Here is a 19,715-nt window from a genome sequence, read left to right on the forward strand (position 1 = left end):
AGGAAGGGGAAGGGAAAGAGAGAGAGATAGAAACATCAATGATGAGAGAGACTCGTTGATCTGTTGCCTCCTGCATGCCTCACACTGTGGACCGAGCCCACAACCTGGGCATGTGCTCCAACTGGAAATCAAACCGTGAACCTCCTGGTTCACAGGTCCACGCTCAACCATTGAGCCATGCTGGCTGGGCTTTTTTTTTTTCTTTTTAATCCTCACCCAAAGATATGTTGTACTAATTTTAGAGAGAAGGGACGGAGGGAGGGAAACAATGTTTGAGAGAAACATTGATCGGTTGCCTCTCATAATTTTCATGACCTATAATCCAGCTCCAACACTTACAAGCTTTATGACCTTGGACAAGTTACTTAATCTCTTTGTGCTTCAGGTTTAACAACTGGAGTAAAATGGGGATGCTGTGGGAATTGAGCTAATACATATTAAGCCCTAATTTCAAACACTGTGTAGACAATTCTGCTTAGGCAAAAATTGCTCACTCCCTTCTCCCCTTCATAAAAAAATTCTCTATTTTCATTCATATCTAAAACCAACAACTCAAAAAGATAGACCTTTACAAATCGTAGTAAGGCCCAGCCGGGTGTGGCTCAGAGGTTGAGTGTCAACCCAGGAACCAAGAGGTCACCGGTTCGATTCCCGGTCAGGGCATATGCCGGGGTTTCAGGCTCGATCCCCAGTGTGGGGCAGGCAGGAGGCAGCCGATAAATGATTCTCTCTCATCATTGATGTTTCTATCTCTCCCTTTCCCTTCCTCTCTGAAATCAATAAAAATATATTTAAAAAAAAATAATAAGAATCGTAGTAAGAAATGATAAGAAGAAAAGCTTACTGTAGACAGGCTCTTTACATTATTCCAGGTCAGAGAAAAACTTAGAGGCGCTCACTCTCTGAAATGAATGAAACAAGGGGACTCAAGCACCCAGAGATACTAGATATAGCTGAGGTGATGTATTTAAAAGAGGATACAAGTAACCCCCAATATAAGTATATAAGTATTGTACCCTTTCCTAATAGGCTCCCTAAACATTGACAACAAAGTATATACTCTAGTCAGGACACTGAAGAACTGCTCAGGGAAAATTAACTTAAATGGTGGGAATGAGGGGACACACACAGACTATTGAGCAACAGGCACCCAATAAAAATGGCCAGGTCTCTAACAAATCACTCTATTAAAGCCTGCAACTTCATGCTACTCAATACATGGACCTTCAAGTCAGCATTTTAATGCCCCAAAGTCTTAAGAGTAGAAAGGGAGGTAAGTCAAACATTCGGGATCCAAACATATTACTTCTTAGGTACTCCCTTTTCAGGAAACTACTGGTGGATGGCCACTACCAAAACAGTTAAACAGAAAAAAAAGGAAATATAAGATCTAGGAAATAAGGGATCCGACACAGAGAGGCAAAGGGAATTCCCAAGATGACAGCTGTGAAACAGACCTATAGAACCATTTGGAACTGAAGAATGAAGGGCTCCAAAAGGGATGTTAACAGGAGAGGGAGAGAGGAAAAAAATAAAATAGATTACACAAATTCCTTAAAGGTAAGGAGATTTATCCTTTCGGTAGATTGTCTAGGGGTGAATTATCAAGTTGTACAAAGATCAGGGATCAGCAAACTTTATCTGTAAAGAGCAAGAGAATAAATAATGTAGGTTTTGTGGGTCATCATTATACAATTTTGCTTCAGTGTAAAAGCAGGCATAAAATAAACCAGTAATGAGTTAGCATGGCTGTGCTACATTATAATTTTACTTACAAAACATGTGGCAGGCTACATTTGCTCTGTGGAGTGGTAGTTTACCAACCCCTAACATAGATAATTAAATGAAAAAAGAGATAATCATTAACATTAGGAAAAACAAAAAGATGTGGAAGAAATGGAATATAATCCTAATACACTATATGGCTCAGCTATAAATAATATTTATATAACCATAGTAATATAAACAACAGGTATTGTTTTTACCAAGTCTTATAATAACTATACTAGCAAGACAAGGAAGGAGTAACCAAAGGACATATACGCATATATTGATAGCCCATGGACACAGACAATAGTGTGGTGAAGGCCTGGCGTGGGGCGGGGGCAAAGAAGGGGGATATGGGGACATCTATAATAATGACAACAATAAACAAATTAAAATAAGAAATAAAAAGGTAAGGAAAGAGAGAAGGGAGAAGAGTGTATACAAGTATGCCAATGTCCAAGTGTTGGGCATTGGGGAGTATCAGGAATAAAATACCTAAACCATCAATAGAAAATCAATAGATTAAGCCTGAATAACTGAAATAACTAAAAACTCAAGAATAAGTATGCTATTTGCTTCTAAAACTTTAAATAGGTAAGTTAAAATAAAGTTAAAAGAATTAAAAGAGATTGCCTCTGTTTTTCACATCTAATAGTTGGGATTCAGGACTGCAGTTTTTCATCTTAAATTATGGTAATCTGCCTGACTTTTTAAAACTAAAGAGTGAGCATTGCTAATTGCCTACCTGATAATCTACTTCCCCTTACAATTGCCTACTTAATATCTATTCTCCATTTTTTCTTACTAACCAAAAGCCTTATTTTGTTCAGAGGGGTCATGTTCCCATACAAAAAAAATGTACGTTTCTCTCAGAATAGCCAATATGTCAGCTAAAGTTTCCAGAAAATAATCTATTTTCTGACCTAAGGGTCAACCCCCCTTATTGCTTCTTCCCTTCCTTCCTCTTCCTGCCTAGAATCCACTGTGATTGAAGTCTGGGGATACAACACCTACAGGGACCATCAGAATGAAAGTCAAAGGCTAAAGATGACTGAGTAGAAAACTCCAGGGAACCCGAGTCCTTGATGACATTATTGAACAGATACACCAGTACTGAACTATCTACCTCCAGATTCCTTGCCAGGTAGGTAGGTTTGCAGTCATTTCCAACTGAATGCATTCCTAACTTGTATAGTTATTTTGTTCACAATAAAGGTTTATTTTAATTTTCAAAGAAGAAAAAAATGAAAGAGCCTTGATTTATCCAGGCTTATATGCTCATCCATTTTACTAAAACTAAAAAAGGAAGTATGACCCTAGCCCAGGGGTGGGCAAACTTTTTGACTCGAGGACCACAATGGGTTCTTAAACTGGACCGGAGGGCCGGAACAAAAGCAGGATGGACTGTTTGTGTGAACTAATATAAATTCAAAGTAAACATCATTACATAAAAGGGTACGGTCTTTTTTTTTTTTTAGTTTTATTCATTTCAAACCCGGCCCGCGGGCCGTAGTTTGCCCACGGCTGCCCTAGCCGGTTTGGCTCAGTGGGTAAAGCGTCAGCCTGCAGACTGAAGGGTCCCGGGTTTGATTCCAGTCATGGGCACAAGCCTGGGTTGCAGGCTCAGTCCCCAGTAGGGGGCATGCAGGAGGCAGCCGATCAATGATACTCTCTCATCATTGATGTTTCTATCTCTCTCTCCCTCTCCCTTCCTCTCTGAAATCAACAAAAATATATATTTTTTTAAAAAGGAAGTATATTGCCATAACTGGTTTGGCTCAGTGGGTAGAGCGTCAGCCTGGGGACTCAGGGGTCCCAGGTTCAATTCTGGTCAAGGGCATGTACCTTGGTTGCGGGCACATCCCCAGAGGAGGGTGTGCAGGAGGCAACTGATCGATGTTACTCTGTCATCAATGTTTCTAACTCTTTATCCCTCTTCCTTCCTCTCTGTAAAAAGTCAATAAAATATATAACAAAAAACAAAAAAAAGGAAGTATGAAAAAACTTCACAAGCACAAGAAAAAGATGTGCACATATGACATAAAAGATAGCATCTCAATAATGATTACAATTAACAACCAAATGTTTATTTCATATCTGCACATCTTTTAGGGAAAGCAAATACATGTCCTTCATTTTATCTTCTTCCACATCCCATCTTACTATTATTTCACCTCTCTCTATTTTTTGTTTGTTTTGTTAATCCTCTTCAGGGGGATAATTTTTGCATTGATTTTTAGAAAGAGTGGAGGGGAGAGGTAGAGTCAGAGAAACATTGATGAGAGAGAAACACATCGATTGGGTGCCTCCTGACTGGGGCTGCTTATTGAGCCTGCAACCAAGGTACATGCCCTTGACTGGAATTGCACCCACCACCTTTCATGCTCTAACTGGCTGGGGCTATTTCATCTCTCTTGAAGCTTCACTAATTCAACAACTACTTGGCACTGAATCTTCTAACAGACTGTTCCTTATAGTATTTGAATTACAGAGAAATACAGTAGCCTAAAGCTTTTAACTGCCTCTATCTAAAACTACTCTGCAAGTTGTCATAAATTTTCTTAATTCAAAGTTCAAAATAATTATAAACACTCCAAGAGTAAACATGTCTTAGGAAAACACAAACTTAAATTACTTTAAAGCAAAACAAGAGGTCTGGAAATGTAAAAGGTTAACTTAACTGAAAACAAAACTATAGGTCACTACCTTTAACAAGTATTAACCCTTTGCACTCCGCTGTCCCCTCTCAGGGGACATCGGAATTCTAGCATATCACTCGGATGTCCCCTCTCAGGGGACACTGCAGTTTATTAGTGATTACGGGGAATTGAGTTATTTCAACGCAACTTTTTGAGACATGCATGTTTCCCTGAAGTTTTATCTTGAAATGGCACAAGAAATCAAATCAAAATATCATAAAATTACTAAGATATATACAAGAAATGTCAGCGGGTTTTGTGTCGGATTAAACAATAAACTACATATTCCCAATGTGGGACAAAGAAAACGGGACTGCATTGTGTGTTCTAACAGGAAAATACCTGGTGGCAGGCGTCAAACCACTTATTACTGTCAAACATGCACTAATCAGCCTGCAATGCATATTGGGGAGTGTTACAAAACTTATCATACTGTACAAAATTATAAACAATAAAATATTGGTTTTTTTGCAAATATACATTCCTCGATGTCACCCAATTCATATAAGTCCAATATCATTATAATACGTTACTTGGTTCCAAAATTATACTAAATAATACGAGGGTCTGTAAATGCACGTTTCCGCCGCAAAGTAGCGTCAAGTAGCTGGTAGCCAATGTCCAGAATGGTTCGGAGTGCAAAGGGTTAAATTACTTAATTTTTTACAAAGAGGAAGGGAGAAGGATAGAGAGTTAGAAACACTGATGAGAGAGAAACATCAACTGCCTCCTGCACACCCCGACCTGGGACATGCCTGCAACCAAGGTGCATGCCCTTGACTGGAATCAAACCCAGGACCCTTCAGTCTGCAGGCCGATGCTCTACCCACTGAGCCAAACCAGTCAGGGAAAATTACTTAATTTTTAATAGAGCACTGAGAATAAACATTTCCATTAGTAATAAAAAAGTAACTTCAATGCATGAACTTCTGTTTTCATCACACATTTTTTTCTATCATCCCAAAATAAAACTTAGGCCACTATATTGACACACAACGTATTCCCACTGCAAGAAAATTCTTACAATGTGTAAATGGAAGGGTTAAGTGGGCAAACAAAATTGAATACTTATAATACTTTGCCAAAGTTAGCTCCCTAAAATATGTCTGTAATACATTAGCTTATCTTAGTCTGTAATACATTAGCTTATTTTACATTTTCTGTAAAGCCATAAATACTGAAAAATAAAAAAATACCAAGTAAGAGTTTAAATACAATAGCTTACCTTTTATTTATAGGCTTTTCATCTTTTTCATAAGGCTTTACAAACCACTTGCCAATACGTACAAAGTTCCGGTTCATTAAACACCGTTCCAAAAGATTGTGAACTGCTTTGAAAAGCAGAGTACGGCATTCATAAGAAAGTCCATTCTCCCAAACTCCATCTTCCTCTTCTACAAGAGAAAAATGAAAAAACAGAAAGTAAAGTAGTGGCACTATATCTACTCCGAGCCAAGTAAAAAGTGTTACAGTTTAAACTAAATACATAAGCCCTACTTCACCTCAGTATATTGAGCTACAATCACTTCCATATATCTCTAGACATTAAAATATCAGGTTTCAAAATTACTCCATAAGGAATAAAAGGCCCAAGTGCCATGTATGCTATTAAATTACCTGAAAATTATTTTCCCACCATATAAAAATGTAACACTATATTGCAAATATAATAATTTGGTTTCTGTATCAATGAAAAGGACATTTGTGTAACCTGGGAAATATTAAACGCACTCTATACCTAAGATGCCAATGTCTAAGCTAGTTCACTTATTACTTTTTCCTAATTCTTCCAAGTCATTCAGCCTGCCAAAAAAACTACCCAGTTAATAATTAAAATCAAAATAGTTTATGTACATCAGCATTCTAATCCATGACTCAACTATAAAATAACTATGAATAAAAAAGAAGCTTTTGGCTCAGAGCCTAACAAGCAGTGCATTATCAGCCACCTTAGGTCTCATTTCAACCAAATGATTCCCATGACTCAGTATAGAATCCTCTACTTGAGGGAGAAATTTAAAGACTTAAATTTTAAATGGTACTTCTGATATAAAGCTATCTTTATTAACTATAGAGCCTCAATTTTACCAGCAAATCTATTAACCATTCCAACTAACTTATAGATACTACTTCAGCATTTTAACCTTTATCATGTTTTAAACTGTTATTTCAAATACAATTTAACATCCTTCTATAGCCTACATATCTTTATAAACATTTCACAAATATTGATCATCATCTTTCTATTTAATGAGTAACAAAACCTTTAATTCAATAAAAATGTATACACTACACCAAGCATGTCAAATTCGCGGCCCATAACAAATATTTTTGCAGCCAAGCCAATATTACGATATGTAAGAAACATTTTAATAAGAATTTCATAACTTAATTTTTGCAATATCCTGTTATACATAATAATTATTAATAACGAACTACAATGTTCGCTAATGATTGATTACTATAATCATGTTGCATTCATTTCCCTTACATGCAGGCGCACCACTTCTCTCCACTAATACTAGCAGCGAATATTTTAGCAGCCAATTGCCATATCATTAGTCTTGGACTGACTGGTTTGGTGTGCATAATAGGAAATATTTTGCTTTCAGAGAACAAGAAAAATAGGTTTATTTGTGTTACCCTTATTAATTTGTGCAGTTATTCGGTGTCTGGAAAGTTAATGTTCAAGAAAAAATATTAATATTTATTAAAATGTTCTATTATTTTATGTTGATTACACATTTATTTCAGCCCTTTGTATTCAGCATGTCTCTATCAAAATAAACTTATGTTTCTATGAAAATTGAAGCTTTTTTGTGTGTGGCCCACATAAACTTAAACCTTGTTTTTTTTTTGCCTGTGTTAGCCTGAGTTTGACATGCTTGCACTACACCCATAGAAAAATAATAAACTATGATGCTTTTGAATAAAAGCAGAGACATTAAGAGTGACACATGGGCCCAACCAGCATGGCTCAGGGATTGAGCACTGACCTATGAACGAGGAGGTCATGGTTCGATCCTCAGTCAGGGCATATGCCTGAGTTGAGGGCTCAATCCACAGTATGGGGCGTGTAGGTGGCAACCAATCAATGATTCTCTCTCATCACTGATGTTTCTATCTCTCTCACCCTCCCCCTTCCTCTCTGAAATCAATAAAAAAAATGTACTTTAAAAAAAGTGACACATGGTTTATATTCATAACTTGCACAACAAATTGGTAGAATAAACATTAACTAAAACTCATAATGACTGAATTTTATTTTATTTTTTTAAAATATATTTTATTGATTTTATACAGAGAAGAAGGGAGAGGGATAGAGAGCCAGAAACATCGATGAGAGAGATCGATCAGCTGCCTCCTGCACGCCCCCCAATAGGGACGTGCCCACAACCAAGGCACATGCCCCTGACCGGAACCGAACCCGGGACCCTTCAGTCCGCAGGCCGACGCTCTATCCACTGAGCCAAACCGGTTCGGCCATAATGACTGAATTTTAAACTTTAAGGTTGAATTTGTTGTTCTTTAAAGAGTCTCCTAAATTATAGTCATCTTTCAAATTAACTGTTACTTCTTAAAAGGTAAGCTTTAAGAAAGGATAAGTTTCTGAAAATGACAACTTAAGAGTTACAATAATTTTTAAATCAACATCTGGCACTAATATTAAATTTAAAAAGTTCTTCATATTCTATTATGTTATAGACATTCTTATCTCCTTCTATTTAAAGCCTTAGCTTTACGAGTTTCATTTGGTTGAACAGTAGGCCTAGGAGAAAAGGGAAGGAGCACATAGTGACATTGCTTTAATCTAGATCACAAGCATATTTGTGAAATGCTAAGAGAAAAGAAACCTTTCTCAATCAATCTATTTTCAGCTCAATCAGTTCCTATCATTTCAAAATTAAATAGCTATATTAAGAGTTTTGTATCAAATTATAACATGATTATTTAAAAAAATGTCCTTAATTCCAAGAGAATTATGCTGAAAATACCTCCCAACTCTTCCTTTCTTTATAATCTATTTAATACACTTTTTTACTTTACTTTTGTTGCCTTTTAACTCAAAAATCCGTACCTTCTAAGAAGCACAATGGTTGTAACATTTGTCCTACACAAGCAGCCTTTATCAAAATCATTTTTCTAACTACTTCTAAGTTTTAAAGCATCAAAAACCCAAGACACAGCTACCATTACACATCAAACTTATAGTCACTATAAACTTCAAGTATCAGAAAATTATGCACTTAAAACCTAAGACTGAATTTGCCTTCTTCCCCAAAAGAGTAAATTAAAAAACCTTTGGCATAGTAGAGACTATAATACAATAATTTATATATTTTCATATAAAACTCTGAAATTTTTGGTTTTGTTCATTAAAAAAATTGATTTCAGTTAAACCTGTAGTTAAATGATTTAAGAATACTAAATATAGTTTAGAAAATCATTCAGTATTCATTTCCAAGCATTTCTCCCTCATTGCTCTAAATTTTATCTAGAGAAACTCAAGTGAACTCAATTCTCATTTTACATTATATCCTCAAATGCCCACAATTCTCATTAACACTAAATGAGGATAATGCCTAAAACAAAAACAGACCACCTCTTAGGGTTTTCCAAAGCGAACAAATCTCTGAAGTACATCTTCACCTGTGACAAATTATATTACACTAATATAATTTCATTTTTCATTGCTGAGGAAATAATGAGAATTAAGTTCTAATAGCACTCAATAAAAAGCCTGAAAGGAAGGGGACATCATTTAGAAACAAGAAGCCTACTAAGCCAAGCTTCTAATACCCTAATCCTATTTAATAAAAGGCTAATATGCAAATCAACTGAACGGCAAAATGACTGGTTGCTATGGTGCGAACTGACCACCAGGGGGCAGACACTCAACACAGGAGCTGCCCCCTCGTGGTCAGTGCGCTCCCACAGGGGGAGCGCCGCTCAGCCAGAAGCCAGGCTCAAGGCTGGCGAGTGCAGTGGCGGTGGCAGCAGCCTCTCCTGCCTCTGTGGCAGTCGGACATTCCCCGAGAGCTCCCAGACGGTGAGAGGGCGCAGGCTGGGCTGAGGAACCCCACCCAACCCCGAGTGTAACACCAGGCCACTAGTGTTATAATAATCCTAATAAATGTACTTCTCTACATGTTGTATCCAAAGATATGAAAAGTGAAATGGTACAACTAAGACATAGTGATCTGCACCTCTTACGCTAATTAAAACAATTCCTCAAATCTCAATGACAACATTATATTAGGAAAGGGAAGGAAAGAGGAACACATGGCAAATCTTTACCTACCTCTTTTGAACTTAATCAACCATAACCTAATGGAAAAGGTCTGCTTAATGCATTTAAATAAATGTCTTCTTCCTCTAGTATCTGTATCCTTAGAGAAAAGTTTCAATTCTAGGTTTTCAGTACTTTCCCATTACTATTAGCATTAAAACTTTTAATCATTGCTACTTATTTTACAAAGTATTTATTTAAACAATGCAAAAGTTCAAATGCTAAATATGATTACTGTATTTTTTTCCTGAGGACACAGACTATAGTGATACCAAAGTATGTGGTAGGTCATCAAAATAATGCTCTATGAGTGGGGCAAAAAAAACAAAAAACAAAAAAGCTAACACACTTAGTACTCATACGCAACGTTTTTCTCAAAACTGACATCTTTAAATATCTCTAGTGATAAGCTGGGAGAGAAGGAATCTTTTCCTAAATAATTCCGACAAGCTATTAGAATACATCATACACTAATGATTAATAAATGGGTTGCCCTAACCGGTTTGGCTCAGTGGATAGAGCGTCAGCCTGCGGACTCAAGGGTCCCAGGTTCGATTCCAGTCAAGGGCATGTACCTTGGTTGTGGACACATCCCCAGTAGGGAGTGTGCAGGAGGCAGCTGATCGGGGTTTCTCTCTCATCAATGTTTCTAACTCTCTATCCCTCTCCCTTCCTCTCTGTAAAAAAATCAATAAAATATATTTTAAAAAATAAATAAATGGGTCAAAATGATCATGGCAGAAAATGTCATGTATTTCCTGAAAGAATAAAGAAAAATTAAATATCTAGTTCAGTGTTTGTCTTGAACAATAACTGCTTAATCATAACTCATTCATTCAACAATATTACTGAGAGCCTTAAACTGGCAGCATCGTTAATAGATAGCAAAACCAACTTTGATTTTAAAATAGTCTAATATATTAATGATTATTTTTGAACACTTAAACACTTTCTTGTTCAAAATGGACAGTACACAGAAGAAATATGGCAAATAAAGTTGTTCCTAGAAGATTAGCCGATTTAAAAAGTTGGGTCACAAGTACTGTGGTACAGAAAATAGAAATAAATTAACTCTTCAGGCTACCTGGGGCACAAAACAATTGTTTAGTTTGTAGATACCTATACTTGGCAGTTGTTTATCTGTCAATACTGCTAAAGCTGCCACTTAAGGTTAAATTCCACTATAATTAATACCCTTCAATAAAAAAGCATCCAAAATTCAATTCTAAGACTAACCAAAGGCCCATTTAGTTTGACAGTACTATGATGAAATTCCAGCATAATTAAAGTATTTAAACATGTTGCTAAAATCCCATTTATAGACCACAGGATTCAGGAAAAATAGGAAAAATAAGAAATATTTTTGGCTCTGAGCCTGTTTTTTAGTTTTCGGAGTCTCATCACATTCTAGCTTACTATGATTTTTTTAAAAAGATGCAAAGGTTGGGAGAGGGAGTAGTTTTTTTGTTTTGTTTTGCTTTAAAGTAAAGATTAAAAGCCAATGACAGTAAATAAAATACCAAAAAGGTTAAGACACAGAATAAAAAACCCAGAAAACTTTTCTCCTTTAAGGGCACACTAATGATAGTGAAACAATCTTGCATTGAAGCAAACTAACAGTACATGTAAAATAATCAATCAGTTCTATCCACTATAGAGATTTTAAAAAATATATATTTCTACTAGTAGCCCTGCACACAAATCTGTGCACCAGTAGCTCTCTGCGGGGCCTGGCCGCTCCACGCCCGCTGCCCAGACGCTCTCCGTGGCCCAGAGGCCCATCCATAGCCGGGCACAGGACGCTTGCCTCATCGCTGGTGTGACGACGCAAGCATTCCATGCCCTGGCCTGGCCAGAGGCCCTCTGCGGCCAGGGTGGAACGCTTGCCTCGTCACCAGAGCGACAAAGCAAGCATTCCGCCCGGCTGCTCATGCTGCCTGCTCTCAGCGGCCACCCCCCAGGGACTGGGGGACTCTGGCAGGGCTGAGAGGACTGGGCGCCACCATCTTGTGGCTATGGGCACCGCCATCTTTGTGACCGAGTGACGGTTAATTTGCATATTACCCTTTTATTAGATAGTATTGATTTCAGAGAGGAAGGGAGAAAGAAAAAGAAATAGAAACATCAATGATGAGAGAGAATCACTGATCAGTTGCCTCCCGCACGTCCCCTACTGGGGACTGAGCCCACAGCCTGGGCATGTGCCCCTGACTGGGGCCCTTCAGTCAGCAGGCGGATGCTCTATCCACTGAGCAAACCAGCTAGGGCCACTATAGAGATTTTTGACCAGAGGGTTCAAGCTAAAATTTTCCCACCATCAACTTTACACTTCTATCATATAAGCACTAAACAAGGTCTGCTACAAAGTTTAAATTTTAAAAATAAATAAAATTTAAAAGGCTGCAATCAGAGAGGAGTTTTGTTCCCTAATCTTTATTTTATCAAAACATTGATATTGATTCAACTATCTATTCTCTTAGAGAGAAGAGAGCAAAAAGTTTTGTTTTTGTTTTTTAAAGTGTTTGGCTTTGCCCAGCTGGCATGGTTTAGTGGTTGAGCATCGACCCGTGAACCAGGAGGTCACGGTTCCATTCCCAGTCAGGGCACATGCCTAAGTTGTGGGCTCAATCCCCAGTGTGGGGCCTGCAGGAGGCAGCAGATCAATGATTCTCTCTAATCATTGATGCTTCTATCTCTCTCTCCCTCTCTCTATTTATTATAATAAATAAAGTGTTTGGCTTTCCAATTCAAGGGGTATTTTGAACAAATGCTAAATAGTATTGCAAAGTACTAAAATAGGTCTTACTAAAAAGTATTGACCTCTACTACAAAATAAGTGACTGAGAATTTAAAGTATTTATCAAATCAGATTTGGTTTGCTGCAACAGATTTTTACCAATTAGCAATAAAACAAGTTTATGTTCTATTTCTATACATCAGCTAAACTTGCAAAGAAGGTGACCCAAACATGTGCTACATGATATAAGACAGGCAGAAATTAAAATGCACTATGGAATCTGACCAGATGATTCAGAACTTTCAAGATCATAAAAAACAAGGGAAGCCGGAGAAAATGTCTGTCTAGAATAGCCTAAGGAGATATGACAAATGAAATGTGGTATATCCTGGATGAGATCATAGGATATTAGGTAAAAATAAAGACATTTCAAATAAAGTATAGACTTAGTTTATATTAATGTATCAATATTAATTTATTAGTTGGAAGATATACCATTCTAATGTAAAATGTTAGTAAAAGAAACTGGGTGAAGGATATACAGGAACTCTCTATACTATTTTTGCAACTTTTATGTATGTCTAAAACTGTTCTAAAATAAAGACTTTAAAAAAACATACACTATGGCCCTGGCCAGGTGGCTCAGCTGGTTGGAGTACACCAAAAAGTTGCAGATTGGATTCCCAGTCAGGGCACATTCCCAGTTGGGGCAGGTATGGGAGGCAACCAATGGATGCTTCTCTCTCTAATCGATGTCTGTTTATCGCCCCCCCCCCCCCTTCCTTGCTCTCTAACATCAATAAACATATCCTCAGGTAAGGATTAAAAAAAATTACACTATGGATGACACAAAGGTGATAAGGGGATTAATCAAAGGCAATTCTGTACTTTTATTACTGAATACTTTAGTTCAGTAATAAAAGTACAATAAGAAAAACTGAGACTTCTAATCTTTGCAGAAAGAAATGCCTTTCCTCCTTCCCCAATAAGAAGGGCATTATTGGGAGAGATCAACCAAAGGCCTTGTATGCATGCATATAAGCATAACCAATGGATACAGACACCGGGGGTGGGGTGGGGGGTGAGGGCATGAGTGGGGGAGTGGGGAAAGTGAGGGGATAGTGAGGGGATAAGGACACATTTGTAATACCTTAATCAATAAAGGGGAAAAAAGGGCATTATTATCACCATAATTACAAACATTTAATAAGATGTGGTAGGTGCTAAACCAAACAGAAGGAGCCTGCCTTGAAAAGCAGCCTCAAACTAAATTAACCAGCTTTTTAGTTACCACCTGGGTCCTTCCGGTTCCCCTTTCCTCAATGCTACACCTCCACTTGGAACTCAGGATTGCCTCCTGCAGCTGATGCCACCCCTACTGTCCAGATGCTCTCTTCTCAGGGGAGCTTAAAAGGAGGAAATAGAGTGCCACAGATGGAAAGAAATGAAAATGGGTTAGCTAGAGAGACAGAGGCGAAGACTAATTACCCCAAAAGGGAGGCAGACGGTGTGTCCCTGGGGCAAAGAAAAGAGCGAGACAAATAAACTCCATCTGAAAAGACCTTACTATTCTTTAAGATATGTCTGATTTAAGTGACAACATTCTAAAGTAAATGACAGGTTAAAAAAAAAAGTTAGAACATTACAAAAACACCACTGACTATGCAACTGTTTAAAACAGTATAGGACAGTCTTTGGAAGAGCAAGTATGATTATATACAACTCCTAATATATTTTGGTTTACTATTTCAATTGCTTTCATTCTGATAAAATTTCAAAAGTTATTTACCATTGAAGGGCATTCAGTTAAATCTGACAACAATTAAAACCTAATCTTCCAAAATTACTTTTATTCACATTCAAAATCAGTATCTTAAAGTACAGGTATTACCATTTTTTAAAATTATGCTAAAAGATTAAACTAGAGAAGAAATGTTTTAAACTGTAATGCAGTTTCAGAAGAAAACATTTAACTCATAACATGAAACTTAGAAAAATATCAACACAGTTTTTAAATATGCATCAAAACAGCTTACATTTAACTTTAATAGGCTTTTAACTTTCAAAACATTAGTCTCACTATGGTAAAACGAAATACTATGTATCTGCTAAAATTATCTTTGATTCCACAAAATGTATTTCATGGAATCTGGGAGAAAAATGGTCTGTTCAGATGCTCTGCCAACTTTACTAAGACTGAAACCTTCAAGAAATCACTGTAGTTTATCAACAATTATAGTTTACCTATAATTTATAGTTTATCAACATTAAAACAGTCTTCAAACATTTTTGTAAGGTGGTTTTTATACCACCTAAAATTAAGAAAATAGCCAAGGTGTACCCAAGTTAATGAAAGAAAAAGAAAATGGGCAGGTTGGCTTCCGGCAATTAAAAAGCATCATATTGCTGATGCCATAAAGGAATTTTATGTCATGAGATATATGCATATATATATATATATATACTTATACATATATGCAAACACATCATTTTACATAATTAGGACATATTACACACTTAGAACTAGGGGCTCCAGCAGAGATGTTATTAGGAAAGCTAGAAAGCATTTATCAAAAAAGAATAGCAACCACTCTCAAAAATAAGGATTAACATGAAGGGTCTGTTCATTAGAAGATGAAAAGCAACCATCAAAACAAATGTAACACTTACATTCCTGCACAAAAGTTGGTCTAACTAAGTGCTTATTTGAGATAGTCATCTGGATTACATTACATCAAAAATATAATAGGTCCTATAGGTTATAGACAATAGAAACTTCAGAGTACTCAATTTCAAATTACAATGCCTTTTTTTTTTTTTTTTAGTAATCTAAAAATCTTAAATTTACCTCTCAATAATCATTATCAAACATCTTGCTGAGTCTTTGGTACCTTGCAGCAAACAACTAATCATTTACATTCCTATCATCAGAGATTCAGTTTACATTGACTCTTACAATATAAAGTACACAACCATCAGTATCTTTTTAAAATAACATCTGGTCCTAAATAAAAAAATAAGATGAAAGATTTCTTAATAATTTGCTCACAATAAATTTACTTCTAGGTAACTTTTTAGATTATGTACCAACATCCTATAAAAGCTAAATAAGTTGGCACTCATCTTGATAGTCTTTGATGCAACAGTATCTAAAATAATCACTTTCCAAGAATAACCAAATTAACATAAGGCTTCATATGTTAATAAAATAACAAATTAACTGTATGCCTTAACCATTTGAGTCCCAAGCATGCGATCGCGCTGCCTGGTATTTCTCGACATAAAATAAAACAAGCGCTATCACGCTGTTTGGGTCTTTTCGTACTCATTTAGAGAAAGCGCGGTTGCGCTGTTTGGGATTCTTCGACAGTGTTTTTTCAATACCCCCTGAGACTCAAATGAATCGTATGTTTTCTCGACATAAAATCTCAACAGTGCAATCGCGCTGCTTGGGACTCAAACGGTTAAAAATATGAGAAAATTACAACATTTCTAGATACTCTTACAATTGTCTGCCTATTCATATAGAGGAGAGCAGTGGCAGAATTGATTCAAGTTAAATTACACTTGGCTTCAAAAGTATTATGTGACTTTGTTAGGAACTTTATGCCCTCTGATTTCATTTTTCTTAGGTTAATGTAACCTTTCTTTTTAAAAAATATATATTTCTTTATTGATTTCAGAGAGGAAGGGAGGAGAGAGAGCTAGAAACATTAATGATGAGAGAGAATCCTACACGCCCCTACTGGGGATTAAGCCCGAAACCCAGGCATGTGCCCTTGGCTGGAATCGAACCTGGGACTCCTCAGTCCGCAAGCTGACGCTCTATCCACTGAGCCAAGCCTTCAGGGCAGTAACATTTCTTTCTTAAGCTCTACCTGAGACATTCATGAAGAAGCTGGGTGGTGGGAGAATAAAGTTATTTCAGGTTTAAAAAGCCTGCCATAATATGGATAATTTAAGTAAAATAAAATAACCACAGTGAAATAAACATAAAGCTGAATGTTTATCTGGCTTCATATCTAAGGTTGTTCTACCAAAAAACTCTTAATCCAAAAGACTTGGGGGGGAAGTATACAACATTGCTATATCATTAGCTAGAAATAAGTTGCTTTCACCTGATAAGTCATGGTGAATAAGGTCAGCAAAATTGGGATCTTCACCCCACCAGAATATCCACAATTCTCTTCTTCCAGGTCTTTGATCTCGACGCCAAACACCAAGTACATCTGCCTTAAGGCAGCGACTAAAGCTGCTCAAAATGGGGTCTTCCTCTGTCACCGGAAACAGAATAGGAGCAGAAGTTGGGCCTTGCCATACATATCTTTTCCATTTAATTCCTGTCAAGTCAGCCTGAAGAAAAGAAAGTGAGATTTTTTTTTATTACTGCACATTCCAAGTCAAAAACATTCACTGTTAAAGTCCCTTATTTCATCAGGACATTACAATTTTTTAGTATATGCTTAAGATCTTGAAAGCAGATTGACAAAAAAGATGCTAATTATGAAAATTCAACAAACAAAATTTTAAGTAAAAGAACAAAAAAGTTTAATAACATTGGAATGTCACTGAATAGCAAGTCAATAAATGTGCATCCCAAGGAGAAATAAAAGAAATGTAACAGTGATAAATATAAACGTGCATTTAATACTGCACACTGAGTAACATTTCCTCTCTAAACTGTTCTATTCTAACTGGTCACATTTGTTCCTTGGTGTCAAACTTGTAACAGAAAATTAATTTTTAAAGACTCATGTTTACGGAAGTCTGAACTATAACAAAAAATTCTTGGTACTTCTTCACACATCTCTTTTAGGAAGTCAAATAGCTGCTCACAAAGAACTGTCAGATTTGTGCTAGTCTATCTGCAAAGAACCTGATCCTAAAAGTACCAAAAATAGACTGAGTCGGAGAAGATAGAAACGTAAAACCTTCGTTTGTTTCGTTGTATCTGAAGAGATGCTGATTAATGGACATTGTACAAAAAAAAAAAAAAAAAAATTCATAGGGGGAAGGGCATGAAAGGTCTTAATTTAGCATCCTGAAAGAAATTCTTCACTCTGACTGAGAGGTGCCGGTCCAGGTGCCAACACGAAACGGCCGACCCATGACTGGCAGTTTACACTTGCCAGCCAGCCGCGCTCCGCCCACTCGGCTCCCGTACCTATCACATACTCTCTCCGTATTTTTCAAAGCACCGTGAAAACGAAAAAAGGAAAGCCACCGAAACTTGAAAGCACGGACGCTGCCGCACCGTCCAATCGCGGACGCAGCATCTGCAACAGTTGGTGCCGTTTCCAGCCGTCGGCGGCGGGATGCTGCCCGGCCCGGGCCAACCCGCACGACTGTCATCCTCCCCCGGCTTCCCCGGACTTTTCAGAAAAACGTGGGGCCGGCCGCTCAAAATCCCCGACACGCAGGCAAAACACACACACAAACACTCCGTGCACAGGACCACGGCCCCTCCTCCCCGAGCCCGTGCCACTCACACACACATCATGTTCTAATAAAAGCAAGATGGCCAGAAATTGTCAAAACGGCAAACTGTTCTCAAAGTTTAAGGAGAAACATATGAAATGGCTTCTCCTGTTCCGCACGGGGGTCTGAAACCACCTTAGGAAGAAGAGACTAACCTTGTGTTAGTTTGACTCGGGTAAAAAAAAAAAAAATGGCAAAACGAAAAGAGATTTTGTTGTTGTTGTTAAGTTCCGGGGTCCCGTGTATCGGGGGACACAAACGACCGGAGTTGAGGCATAAAGACCCGGGGGAGACCGGGCACCGGGGGGCAGGGGGGAGCGGGGAGCCACGGTCAGCGGGAGAAAAGCGACGGAGAAGCCAGAAACTCCGAGGAAACGCCAATGTCCTGCCAGACCCGCAGCCCAAGTTGAAGACGAGACCGAGGGGGGAGAGAGTCGCCAACAAGACAAGAGGAACCCCAACTCTCCCGAAGCGGAGCCAGGCGGCGCGGCGGCCACCCGGCCCCGGCCCCGGCCGTGCGGGGCCGGCCCGGCGGGGCCTAGCCGGGACCGGTCGGACGGACCGGGGACCCCCTCCCCCACGGCCCCAGGGCGCCCCCTCCCCCGCCGCGCCCGGCACTCACCAGGCAGAAGAGGTTACAGTGACAATCTTCCAGGCTGGCCCCGTTCGGCACGAAGGAGGAACTCATCGTCCCTCACAGCAGCCGCCGCCGGCGCCACGACCCACCATCCGCCATTACCTCCGCCTCCGACCGGAGAGAGAAACGCCGACACCGGGGAGGGCGGGGGGGTGCTGGCCGGGGGGACAGTGGAAGAGGAGGCCGCCGGGCCGCCCGCCCTCCCCACCCACCCCCCCGCCGCCGCGAGCAGCCCCGGCCGCCCGCCCGCCGGCACCCAGCCGCCCGGGGCCCGCGCCGGAGGCGGGAGGGCCGTGCCGCGCTCGCCCCGCTGGCCCGACTGCGGCCGCCGCGGAGCCCGCGGACGCTCGTCCCTCTTTGGGGAACGGAGAGGATGGGTGCCCCTTCCACAGGAAAAATAATAAATTACACAATAAATAATTAAAATTGAGTCCCGGAGGGGAAGGGCCCGAGCGCCGGAGGCTGCCCCGGGCGGGAGGCGCCCGCGGAGGGGCGGGAAGGGCGAGCCCGGAGAGGAGCCCAGGCCGCCGGCCCGGCAGCGGCGGTGTCCTTAGCCCGGTCTCGTCGGTGGCGGCGGCGCTGGCGGCGTCTGCGGCTCACACCATCCTCTGGCCGTGTCTCCCGTGGTCCCTGGGCCCGGCCGGCCTCGCGCCTGCTCTCCCGCGGCCTCACCGCCCGGACGCCGTAGTCTCCCCCATTTTGTGGGCCCAGCGGGCGGTGTTTTTCCCCCTTTAATCCGAATTCACGGGTTTTCCCTTCGCTTTAATGGCGGCCACAGGGACCAGCTCGCCCTCTCTGCTCGCCCATTGGCCGGCCTGGGGTCACGTGAGCCCGGGCTCCGTGGGGAGGGGGGAGAAGGGAGGGAGGCAGGACCGGGAAGCTGGCGGCGGAGGCGGAGAGCCGGGGCGATCGGGCCGCCGTCCTCTGGCCACTGAGAGAGCGCCACCTGCCGGGCGCCCGGGCCAGTGTAAGATGACCCCGGCCCTGGCCCTATCTTCCCCTTCCCTGCTGGGGAGTTGACAGCACGAGAGGGAGGGTTCGCATCGCAAATCTGAGAATTACGTGGAAAGCAGTTTGGATTATTTGGGAGAGAGAGTGTGGCAGAAA

The 19,715-nt window shown here is 39.8% G+C and overlaps 1 protein-coding gene across 2 annotated transcripts in view; it reads right to left on the minus strand.

Moving 5' to 3' along the window:
• MED13 (mediator complex subunit 13) overlaps nt 1–18,741 on the minus strand; it is a 90,603-nt gene extending 71,862 nt beyond the window's left edge. For both annotated transcript variants that reach the window (XM_070394687.1, XM_070394686.1), the window contains exons 1-3: nt 18,594–18,741; nt 16,612–16,846; nt 5,692–5,860 (exon numbers count right to left, since the gene is read on the minus strand). In XM_070394687.1, coding sequence (XP_070250788.1) covers nt 5,692–5,860; nt 16,612–16,846; nt 18,594–18,659 — 470 coding nt within the window. In that variant the 5' untranslated portion in view covers nt 18,660–18,741. The remainder of the gene's footprint in view (nt 1–5,691; nt 5,861–16,611; nt 16,847–18,593) is intronic.
• Nucleotides 18,742–19,715: the final 974 nt, after the last annotated feature.

This window comes from Myotis yumanensis, unplaced genomic scaffold (genome assembly GCF_028538775.1).
Source record: "Myotis yumanensis isolate MYYU_CA2020_CCGP unplaced genomic scaffold, mMyoYum1.0.hap1 SCAF_16, whole genome shotgun sequence".
NCBI lineage: Eukaryota > Metazoa > Chordata > Mammalia > Chiroptera > Vespertilionidae > Myotis > Myotis yumanensis.